Source organism: Balaenoptera borealis (assembly GCF_965194805.1).
Source record: "Balaenoptera borealis genome assembly, chromosome: 11".
NCBI classification, from domain to species: Eukaryota; Metazoa; Chordata; class Mammalia; order Artiodactyla; family Balaenopteridae; genus Balaenoptera; species Balaenoptera borealis.
In genome coordinates this window covers 64,164,302-64,176,705 of record NC_138868.1, presented here as the reverse complement: position 1 = coordinate 64,176,705, position 12,404 = coordinate 64,164,302, and the positions used below count along the sequence as shown (strand labels likewise).

General features: G+C 43.8%; 1 protein-coding gene across 14 annotated transcripts in view; it reads left to right on the top strand.

Annotated features, from left to right (window-relative positions):
- SYTL2 (synaptotagmin like 2) overlaps positions 1–12,404 on the top strand; it is a 101,456-nt gene that overhangs the window by 40,209 nt on the left and 48,843 nt on the right. For 13 of the 14 annotated variants that reach the window (XM_082343280.1, XM_082343279.1, XM_082343281.1 and 10 more), the window contains exon 2: positions 4,066–4,563. In XM_082343280.1, coding sequence (XP_082199406.1) covers positions 4,463–4,563 — 101 coding nt within the window. In that variant the 5' untranslated portion in view covers positions 4,066–4,462. Of the gene's footprint in view, positions 1–3,748; positions 3,961–4,065; positions 4,564–12,404 lie in introns of those variants that run through there. The other variant, XM_082343277.1, reaches the window with a different exon arrangement.

The window sequence follows — 12,404 nt, the reverse complement described above, 5'->3', positions numbered from 1 at the left end:
TGTCATATTCATATTCAGCAGCATGAGGAGGATGGGAGGGAGGGCTGAACCTAAGGAGAACTGTTTGCTCATCCTGGGAGCTACTCCTTCTGTAAACACGTCAGGCATCCCTGTTGCCAAGATTCACCCCTCCCGAATTTTTGCACTGAGGTTGCCTCCATGCTGACAGCCAGCTCTGGGCCAGTGATTCTTTTATGCTTAAGCAGAGAATGAGGGTCCACAGCCAGACAGAAGAGTGTTTTTCTGCTTCCCCAGTTTGAGGATCTGTGTGCAGGGGAGAATTAAATGAGATGTCAATATTGGGATGACCTATTCTAACAAAGCCACTGGCAAATGCCAGCCCCACCACACACAAGCTTGGTGGCAGACACCTCCCTGGGCCTCATGGTCCTCATTTGAAAAACAAAGGTAACAAAATACCTCCCTCAGATCTTTGTGAGGATCCAATGAGATGATACATGTAAAGTGCCAGGCGTTAGGAGGTGCCCAGTAAATATTTATTACCTTCTTTTTTTTCTGCCTTCCCTTATTGCTGCTGCAGAAATCTTACAGTCCTTGCAAAGCCCGATACAGTCTGACCTATTTCCTTTCTGACCCGCTCCATCTTTCTCTCCTCCTGGCACACTGGCCTTCCAGCACTGGCTCCCTTGAAGTTTCTTGAACATGTCAAATACACTTCCACCTCAGGACCCTCTGATACCTGCGTGGCTCGTTCCCTCATCTCTGGCAAGTTTTTGCTCAAATATCATCTTCTCAATGAGACCTACCCTAGCCACTCTCTTTAAAACTCCAATGCCCCTCACCTTATTATTCCCTTCCCAGCTTTGTTTTCCTCCAGAGCTCTTATCACCTTCCCAAAAGTTACATAATTGTTTTTATTTTTTATTTATGTTTTTATTATTTACTTTGGTCATTATCCCCTCCAACTGACATATACACTGTACAAGGATGGGAAGTTTTTAATGTCTTATTCATTAATGTATCTCCAGTGCTTAGAACAGTGTCAGGCACATAATAGGCTCTCTATAAATGTTTGTTGAATGAATGAATGAAATTGGTTAGCTCTCATGATAGATATCATCCAGAATATTGGGAGTTGGGGGAGCACCTCGTACTGAAGAGGCTTGATTGCCATCTGAGGGCTTTCCCACGATCTGGCCAGGTAGTCACTCCCTGCTACCCAGTTAGGAGTCAAGGGTTCGAGCACTTCACTTCTTTGTAAAATAAGGATATTGCCCTTTGCCTCACCAAATAGCCTATTTTTAGGAAAGACTTAACCCTAGAAGCTTTTACACAGAAGCACTGGTTAGCTTATAGTTCTATTTGAAGGTGTGGAAACCAGCATTTCTCCCTTTAGCCCCCCTGCCAATTACCACTGCTGGAAAATTTAAGTTGTTTTTCTCCTTTGTTCTCTTCCTGTCCTCGACTCACTGAACTTAAAAACAATCTCCCATTGAACCTGGGAGGCAGTGTGATGCCTCATGAGGGACATGGTTCCAAGAATGTGGCCTGAATCTATTTCCTTGCCAGCCTTTGAGATCTAAGGAAGTTACTGCACATGAAAGAAAGCTACTGTGCATGAAAGAATTGAGATAGCCATCCCCTGGTGAAGTTGTCTATTTGGATTAGGTTCACTAATTCATTTACTCATTCACTTATTTCTTTTCTTTTTTTAAATTAATTAATTAATTTATATATTTATTTTTGGCTGCGTTGGGTCTTCATTGCTGAGCACGGGCTTTCTCTAGTTGCAGTGAGCGGGGACTACTCTTTGTTGCGGTGCACAGGTTTCTCATTACAGTGGCTTCTCCTGTTGCGGAGCATGAGCTCTAGGCACGCAGCCTTCAGTAGTTGCGGCACCCGGGCTCAGTAGTTGTGGCTCGTGGGCGCTAGAGCGCAGGCTCAGTAGTGTGGCGCATGGGCTTAGTTGCTCCATGGCATGTGGGATCTTCTCAGAGCAGGGCTCGAACCCATGTCCCTGCGTTGGCAGGCAGATTCTTAACCACTGCACCACCAAGGAAGTCCCAACTCATTCACTTATTTCTTCACGTTGAGAGACTCACAGTCAGATGGGAGAGATGGAGAGCAGACAGATAATTATAACGGTGGAGATACATAGGTGGAGGAGAAAGTTTTTGTGTTAGTTAAGTTCCTGCTACAAAAGTGTCTGTTGTATAACAACCCCAAACCTCAGTGGCTTCCAACAAAAAATATTTACTTCTTGCTTCAATACCTACAGGCCAGCGAAGGTGGCCCTGCTTCAGGTGGTTCAGGTTCTGGTCTGTTCTTGTATCTCTTTTTCTGAGACCCTGACTGAAGAGGCAGTGGCTACCTGGGGCAAGCTCTTCTTGTGGTCTGTGGCCAGAGAACAAGAAGCCAAGCCAAACCACACAAGCACATCCACAGACTATGCTTGTATCACATTTATAACGATCCATTGGCCAAAGTAAGTCACAGGCCAAGCCCACCACCAGAAAGATAGGGATGAATACTCTGCTTACTGTAGTGGCAACATGATTGTATAGCTCTGTTTCAGGGAGGAAGTGAAGAGTTAGGAATAATTGAATCTACTACAGCATTTAACTCTGGCTATGGGAGTGAGGGAAGGCTTCCTGGAGGTGGTGACTTTCATCTTGAAGGATGAGTTATTTTTCAAGACAGACAAGCAGGCAGTAACATATGCAAGTGCAGGCAAATTTTAAAAAGTGTGAAGTGTTGTCTTAATATTTATTTGAGTCATCACTGTGGGCAATATGCAAAGAGCTACAGGAAGATAAAATAAAGGTCACCTGAGTACCTGCCTATGAAGTCCAAGCTTCATGGGGGAGATCAGAAAGATACGAAAGAGAAAAGGAAATTATGTAACCAGTACACTCTTATTCAGCTGGATGGGACAAAAGTGTGAACTCAGAAAGGAAGCTAGAATATATTTTTAGCTATTTTTGGTACAGGATGCAAGATATGCGCTCTTTTATATTCATTATTTCATTTAATCCTGACAACCTGCGAGGGATGTCCTAACGAGAAACCTGAGCCTCAGAGTGGTTAGGTAACTTGCCTAATGGTTTGTAGTTAGCAAGTAGTGGTGCGAGTACTTCCTAGTTATTCTGTTTTGCCAAAGAGCAAAGAATTTATTCATAAAAATTACTAGGGTACACACTGTATTTTCCTAAGTAGGGCTGCTTTAAAATTTACTAAACCCATGTTTTTTAGTGTCTACTGTGTATGCAGTACTGTGCTTGTTAAAGGGCCCCAATCCTGGAGTAATCTCTGAAGTTCCACCTGGCTGTGGCATTCTGTAGGTCTCATCTACTTCTCATTGCTCATGGGTTTAAAATGCCTCAAAGAAAATAGGATTCTTGCCCATGGTTCTACGCAAAAATGCTCACTTTGAATGTTGAGGAGTTTTGAAATTCTGCCTCTTCCTTTCCCCCAGATTATATACACAACACCAGTAAGTGTTCTTTCTCCTTGGAAATGAAGGGAGACAAGCTAGGTGAGTTGCTCCAGGTCGAGCAAAAGTTAGAGGTGGGACTAAGTGGAGAATAACAATTCCCATTGTTGTGCAGTTTACCTCTACCTAATACTAATTCTCTTGTCATTACGGAGCACAGATATACTGTAGTGGAATGTCCCTATGCATGAAGAAGTGAGCGTTTTTGAATTTTTATTTCTAGTTTCCTACCGGTCATCACTTGACAACTGGAATAAGATCTCCCTGGTCTTCCTGACCTTTAGCGTGACCTTTTAGCCTACCGTCCCATGAGTTTTCGGAGAGACCCACCTCCTTTTTGCAACCATCTCTTCCCTCTGTGGATGGTTAAACATTGACAGGCGTTTTTGTGCGCTCTCCATCTCGGCGGTCCGGAATTGAGTTGAAGCATGTTTCATGACCCATTTTCTATTTGCTCAAGAAGCTGGCAGAACTGGTTTCCCTGATCTCAGACACCATCTCACATGGTCAGTTTTTTTCCCCCCAGACATGTTTTAAATCTGAAAATAACGAGCAATGCTTATAGGAACTGCCTCTCACCGTGTGGTGCTTACTGTCTCACGATTCCGCAGGTATGTGATGCTCAGATACTGTTGCCTCTCATCAAGTTGACGTCGGACGGGAGGAGAATAAACTGTGCTCAGACTGCTCCAGAAGAGGGGGCGTGAGCAGGACCGCCGCTGTAGGAACAGGTGACCTGTCTGGCAAGCAAGGCAGCATCCCGAGAGCCTCTTCTCGACATCATCCCACAGACCACTGCTTCCTCGAGGGAAAGGGCGCTGAGGATTTTGCTATCAGCCACCTAAAACTTTTGCCTAGCCAATAGAAGACTTTTGCTGAAGAACTGAACAAGATACCGTTTCATTTCGTTTTTGCATCTTCTCATCATCTGGGCTGCAGTAACTGTTGTTTAGCTTTGAGAATCTTAAGCCATATTTGTTACTGTCATTTTTGTGTACACGTTTCAAGATGATCGACTTAAGCTTCCTGACGGAGGAGGAGCAAGAGGCCATCATGAAGGTTCTGCAGCGGGACGCTGCCCTCAAGAGGGCGGAAGAGGAGAGAGTCAGGTAAGAGGCCGGACAGTTCCTCGGGCGCGGGTGGAGGATGGGCGGTCTGTAGGAAGATGGGACCCTTTTCTTTCCTCAACCCTAAGTGGTAGTTCTGACTTGGAGCCTGACTTAACGGATTCCAATTTTAAGTTTATTTCCTGGACAGAACTTTCTCCTCCATATCTCTTAATTTATCCCATAGGACTCCTGCCAGAAATAGTCTTGATTTAAAAACCTCACTAAACTCCTTTAACTTATTAAACACTGGATTAAAAATGAAATAGTGTATACAAACACATACATACATCTCTCTCTCTCTCTCTCTCTCTCTCTCTCTCTCTCTCTCTATATATATATATATATATATATATATATATATATATATAAACACACACGTATATATCCACTTTTTTAACTGAATCTACTTAAAAAATGGATCATGTATGAAATTAGGAACATTTTTTAATCTCTAAAGTTTTCAGAAGAAAATAAATTGAGAAGTAGCTCACATTTTTGCACATCTTCAGAAATGTTTGAATGGGTTTCAACAGCAATGGAAATGAGTTCTGACTGAGCCAATTTTTCATTTGTGTTCCATAAGAAGGAGTGGCAACTCTGACACACTATTCACTTCGGGAGGAACCCAAATGTTCCACATCAACATTCCTACCACTTTCACTCACTTGCGGGGTCGGAGGAGCATGAGGGCAGAATGCTGAAGAAGTGGGCTTGAGTCCAAGCCCTGCCATCTGTTGCCTTTGTAATCTGGGGCCTTGAAGGCAGTGAAAGGTTTCCTGAATGTGAGTTAGTCATGTTAACTGCATGATCCCCAACCTAGGAGTTATCCAAAGGGAACATAAGCCCTGTTCTTACTTCTTAGGATAGCAGGATCATGAATAATGGAGTTATTTGTGCCCATATTTCGTTATCCATATTTTGACCCTAATTTGAACATGGGTGCTTTATAGAAGAACATGCTGAAATTCACTTCAAGCACTCCAGAGCGTCTGACTATGGCTACTAACAATAATTCATATATTGATAGTGCTTAACAGATTGCAAGGAGCTTACATGACTTTTATTTCTTCTGAGCTCACAACACTTGTGCAGTTGGGGGTGCAGGGTGGGATGTAATTACACCCACTTGATGTGTGAGGAAATGGACCTTGAGACAGGTCAGGTGACTCGCCCAAGCTCATGTAGTCCGTAGGTGTCAGAAGTGAGAATTAAATCCTGGCCCTCAGGTACTCATTCACTAACTCCACCTCCCCTCCCTAAGAAAACTATAGCAGACAGGACATCCTGGGACCTGGCCATGGAGGAGGGGGTGGCTGTCTTGGTGTGAGGTAGGACACTGAGCTGTGATGGTGACAGGAGGTGGCTATAGGTAGTGGAGATCATGAGAATGGGGTTCCTTACTTGTCGTGCTCCTTCCCACAAGTCACTGCTCCCCATTCTCAGCAAGAGGGGTGCCTTGAGTAGTTTTCCCTGGAGAGGTGGGGATTTACACCAATCAGCCATCAGAGTCTCTTAGTAGCATTCATCCTTTACCCATTCACAGTTTGTGAGTGTTATCGTCTTATGTTCCTCCCAGCAGCTCTGAGATTTGGCAAGACAAGACTGTTAGACCCATTTTAGAAAGAAGGGGAGGGGGCAGCACAGAGAAAATACTAGTTGATTTTTCAAGCATAGTGGGAAATGGGAATTCCTTTAGTCTCTCGGAAGACAAGATGGAGAGGATGGGAAAGAAAGCAGTGGAGCTGGGATTGCACCGGGTCCTGTCCCTCTTCCTGCCTCAGGATGTGGGGACTCTGAATCCTGGCGAGCTGCGATCTTTGATTCCTCCCACTTACAAGACCTTACTTGTGGTCTGTAATTCTGTTTCCTCTATCTAGCCAGGTTACGAAGAGAGATCCATTCTCCCTCCCTTCTGTATTTACTTGGCCCCAGAGATTGCAGGCTGCTGGGTCTTCCCTGTAGTTCTGTGATTCTGTATGAGATGAGTGGAGGTGTTTCTCAGGCATCTACAGTAATTGCTGAAAATATACTTAAAAATTCAAAGTTCTGCCTGGAACTGGGCCTTGTAAGGGGTGTGTGTGCAGCCACTAGTGCCAGCCAGTCTACAGCCACGGCAGGAATGCTGTGAGTCCGTTTGTAGCAGGGACTTTGCAGATTCTCCTTCCACGCACTGTTTCTGAGGATGCCTCGGAAGCTGCTGCTGGTGCTGCCCTTGTTTCTTGCTTTTGTAAACTGATAGGAAGAAGGCTTGGGGTGGTGAAAATCTGGTGTGAGTCAAGTCCTGTTTACTGCTACCATTCTGGGGGCCTTCCTAATCAGGCACCAAGCAGCTCATGTGGACTTGGCCACAGGTAGGTCCAGGACTGAGTGACTGTGTGTGGGGGGCACAGATGGGCATGAGGTCCATAGCCTATGGACACCAACAGAGGCCCAACCCGTAACCTGCTCCACACAAAAGGAATGGAGCTCTGGTACCCTTTGCTTTAGGACTGATGGGACCTGGGTTGGTTCTGAGACTGTCTGCTCCTGGGCTGGTGGAACCATGACTAGGTCTCTGGTCTCTGAAAATGCTATTCCATGGGCTTTTGCTTTTCAGCCCCGTCACCATCCCCCAGCTGTTTGTCTCTAGCTCTTCCATCAGAGTGATAGCCTGACAGCTCTGGAAAGATTTTTTGGGTCCATATCAGTCACTTTACAGATAATGAAGGAAAAGCCCAGAGAGGGGAAGTGACTTTCCCAGGGTCACACAGCTAGTCATTGCCAAAACCAGGATAAGAAAAGCCCTTGGTCTACTGCTTTTCCTTCTGCCCCATGTTGCACACTGGTACTGCTTTTTCAGAAGAACAGTAAGGGCCCTAGCGCGGACCTTGAGTCAAAACTTAGTGAGTTTGAATCCTATCCTCACCATTGATCAACTATGGTTCATTCAGCAAGTTACTTGACCTCTCTGAGCCTCAACTCAGAGACTGGGAATGACCCTAGTACCAAACTCAAAGAATTACAGTCAGGATTAAGTAAAATAATTCTTAATCTTCTTAGCACATAGTAGGTGATTGATACATTTTAATTCCCTTATTCACCACTCCACCTATGCCTCTAAAAGAGGACAGAATTCTCTGGTTAGTGGTCTGATTCCTTAGAAGGAAATTACTCCTAAAACTCTCAACTATTTAATACAGTGAAATTTAATTGAGTACTCATTAAGTCTAGGGAACTTCTCTGAACAAATGGAAGGAATTTTAGGGTAATTGAAACATGGTCCCAGTGCTCAAGGAATTTACCATTTAACCATTTAATGGATTATCAATTGCAAATTTAAAATCTCAATCTTGTTTCCCTAACATGATTTTACAATGCCCCAGTCCTCCTCCAAGTTAGTATATGGCTTTAGAAACATAAATTAGATAATTCTAATATTAGCCTAAGCAAAACATCATTAGAAAGGCAAATCTGCCACTAAAATTCAGAGTGCTATTTCAAATGCTAATTGATTATGGGCTTTGGAGTATAACCCTCCTGTAGCCGTGAGGACATTACTAATGGATTATAGCACTGCTGCCCACTAAGACCAGACACTGCCTCAGAGTCCTTTTCAATATGGCTGTTGATGAGAGTTGGATTTAAATTGAAATCTGTTTGCCATTCCTGATTTATCCAGTGCTTTGACTTGTTCACATCCAAGCTCTTTCAGGGCACTTTGGAGATGATTTTTATGCTACCTCCCATCCTGATTTCATGGATGAGAAAATGAGTGTCAAACAGGGGAAGCGTCCAGTTCCCAAATCACTCAACCTGTTAATAGTAGAATGTGGATTTGAACCCAAGGGAATGTCTACTGTGGTATCTCGGGGGTTCAGTTAGAAGAAAGCAATTCCAGGTCACTGTCTTTCATGCTGCCTCCCTACCTGTACCACAGTGCTAGGCCCAGTTATTACCATGCCTCACCACCCAGCTTGCTTTCCTAACTACCAGCTGGAGACGTTTCACAAACCAACAGTGAAACAGACATCAGGATGGATTCTTTTCCTCTCTCCCCGCTGCCTCCTCCCTCTCTGTCCTCTGTTTTTAAAGAAACACCACCATACATACATAGATGTAACTTTAGTCTCTTAGGGTTTGAAAATGACACACTCTAGAGGTGGCATTTCCTGTGCTTTGCATCACACTGCCAGCAGGAAATCATTGCCGCTGTGTGTCTGTACACCGCCAGCACCACGTCCCCCATCCCATAAACACACAACCACATCTAGGGTGATGGGCGTTCTTGCAGTAGATACCATCTCAACCATGACCGCATCTTATGATCAGCTGCTGCCTTAAGACCTACTTTCTTTTAAACAAAGGCAGTTGTCATTGAAGAACTGCTTTCTAGGACCTCTGATGGCATTTTCCGTCAAAGCAAAGGGGAAAGGAACCAGCATTTGTCCAGGATTGACACTGTACACAGAGCTTCACATTTTCCCCTTCCGTCCGCACAGCAGCATAGCTGAACCCACTCAACAAGGGGGAGGAAATAGAGTGGAGGAGGTTAAGTGCCCTGTAAGATTGAAACCTTGCTTATCCGACTACAAAGCCTGTGCTTCCCACACACAGTGCTGCCTTGCAGCAGATTGTGGGGATCTGTGGTGTGTCCACAGCACAAGTGATGCATGTTTCTTCTTGTTTTCCGCTGTAAAGAACTTTTGCAGTTTATTTCATTTTCACGTGTTTGTTTTCAGATTCTCTATCAAAGGTTGAATGCCTTTGTAGAAAGAGTGAAGTGTGATAGCCATCTTAGAAATCAAAATCATGTTTGGCTCTCTCAGGCAGGATGATGGGGCAGTGGAAAGAACTGTCGGCTAGGAGTCAGGCTGGCTTCCGGTCCCAGCTCTGTGTGACCTTGGGCAAACCTCTTAAACTCTCTGGGCCTCATTTCATCTATAAAGTGAGGCCATTTGTAACTATCTAAGGTCCATTCAAAACAAACATTCTCTCATTCAAAACAGACATCTTAAGAGTACTTTCAAATCACAGAGTCTAACCACCTTGCCCAGAATATACTGAAAGGTTAAAAAAAAAAAAATCTGGGAATGGATCAATCAACCTCTCTGGCCAGTCTGCTGATTCTTATTAGGCACAGCTGAGCAGATAATATCGACCAGGTCCTGCCTATGATGTTAGGCCTTTGCTTCATCATGATGAATAGCTAGAAGCTGGGGTGCGCTATGTGAGTACAAGCAGGAAGAATGTTGAAGGCAGGATGAAGGGCGCCACTGCTCTTCTGGCTTTCCTCTGAAAGTGCTCACACTCTCTCTGCACCGCAGGAGTTGACGTTAGCAGTTAGGGCTGTGGACTAAATTTTTTATGTACAATTCCAAGCATGTGCCTGGTATATGATAGGGAATTAATGAACTGTTGAACGAAAAAATGAACAGATATGGCCTTCACCATACAGAGAAAGCAAGATGGCCATCTTTTGCAGTTGACTGAATTCTTTGTACATCATGGTGAAATTGTAAGGATTAAATGAGATGATGCATGTTAAGTCCACGCGTGAGGCCCAGTACCGAACACATGCTTTGTATGTATTAGCTGAAAGAATGGGGTGTGACCAGCATGTTCTGCCTGGAGGACCAACCGGACAGTGTCTTCTCTGGGTTGAGTGTTCTTCTGCCTTCACTTCTGCCCAGCAGCAGCCCATGGGTGTTTATTGAGCATCTTCTCTATCCTTAGCTCTCTACTAAGTACAACATGCACGTGTGGAGAGGATGGTAAGGTATAAAAAGTGTGAATGCCAAGAAACTTACCTTTTTCCCACTTCAGCTGAATGGTACAACAACGAGAGAATCAAGTGCTAATTTGGTTGGTACAATTAGAGTTCAAGAAAAATGAGAGATCAACATGGGCTGGTAGAAAAGAGTTTATTTTATTTTTTATTTTAACTTTTTTATCGAAGTATAGTTGATTTACAATATTGTGTTTCATATTATATTAGTACTGCATTGTGATTCAGTATTTTTATAGATTATACTCCATTAAAAGTTATTACAAGAGAATGGCTATAATTCCCTTGCTGTACAATATATCCTTGTTGCTTATCTATTTTATACATAGTACTTTATATTTCTTAGTCCACTACCCCTAATTTGCCCCTACCCCATTCCCTCTCCCCTTTAGTAACCACCGGTTGGTTTTCTATGCCTGTGAGTCTATTTCTGTTTTGCATGTACATTCATTTGTATTATTTTCTTAGATTCCACAGGTAAGTAATAGCATACAGAATTTATCTTTCTCTGACTTATTTCACTAAGCATAATATTCTCTAGGTACAAAGAAGATTTTAACAGCACCACCTAGATGGTGGGATTTCTTTTTTTTAATATACACCTTTATAAAACTTGGGCTTTGATGTCATACATATAGATTCATCTGTAAAATATTCCAAATGACTAAGCTAGAAAAAGAGATTGATTTACCCTAGTAGTGATTATCATGATAGGAAGTATATAAATAGCACTTACTGAATTTGAAAGAATTTCCTATTCTTTTGCAACTTTAAAAGAAATGAGCCAGAAACCCAACCTCAATTCTTTACTGTAATGGCTTTACTATGAAGGGCCATGTGCTTCAATGAGCCTGACTCACATGGCGCGTGCTCATTGTGCGCTGAAAGCTTAGTGGGATCAGAGGCTTGCAGACAGTCAGGCAGGAGCAGATCAAGAGTTGCATAAGGACCCTTACAAAGTGCCTTTCAGTTGAACAACAAAGATAAGTGAATAAATAATCTCATGAAGAGAAATTGGGAGTTGTTATGCTATGAGGGTTTGTGGTCTTCTTTAACATGATGGTGGCTGATGCCGTATTTCATCATGCTTTTCCCTAATCCACCAAGAGATGAGGTGGCCTGCCTCATTAGGAGAAGGCACTGCCATTGTGATGGAGCGTGGTTCACTTAACCCTAGCAGCGACAGGATCTCTCTTATCTCTTGTCTTTACTCAGACTGAGCTGGCTGCTGAGCATTTATTTGTTAGCTGATTTATTCACTCAACAGTTTCTGGGTATCAGCTCTGTGCCAGGCTCTGTGCTGGATGCTGGTGTTACAAAGGTGATTATGAGTTAGTCCTTGCCTTCAAGGAGTTTGCAGAGTTCACAGATTATTTGTAAGACAGATGTGCAAATAGATCACTGGAACACTGTGGTGAGTGCTGTTGTGGAGGAGCTGTGGGAGCACGGAGAAGGGCAAGCCACACGGTGCCCTCAAGGATCAGGGAAGGCTTCCCTGGGGGGGTGCTACCTAGATCTGAGGGATGAGGGGCCACGTGCTGGATAGAGAAGTGAGGGAAAGACATCTGGAGAGAATTCACATTTATTGGTCTCTTACCAGGATCCGGGCACTGTTAGGTACTTTCAGGTAAATACCACATTTAATCATCCCAGAAGTCCTGCAGAGTAGGTCTTATTTTCCCCTATCTTTATAAACAAGGAGACTGAAGCTTAGAGGGGTTCAGTAACTTGCCAAAGATCACATTTAGGAAGGGTCACAACTGGGAGTTGGACCTAATTTGGGGAGACATCAAAGTCCATAGTCTTTCTGCCACACCTTCCTGCCCTTAATGTCTACAGAGGTCATGTAAGAGCAGTGTGGAGATCAGTAAGAGGTCTAGTGTGCTGGCACGTGGGGGAGCATGGGAGCAAGTGCTGGAAAATGAATCTGAACAGGTATCCTGAAGCCAGGTGGTCAGGGACCTCATATGATATCCCTTCACTCCAAAAGCGCTGAATAAACACCCACTGTTTTCCAGACACCAAGCAAAGCTATATTGAGTACAGGCCCTGCCCCTAGGGGCTCACTGTCTAGTCA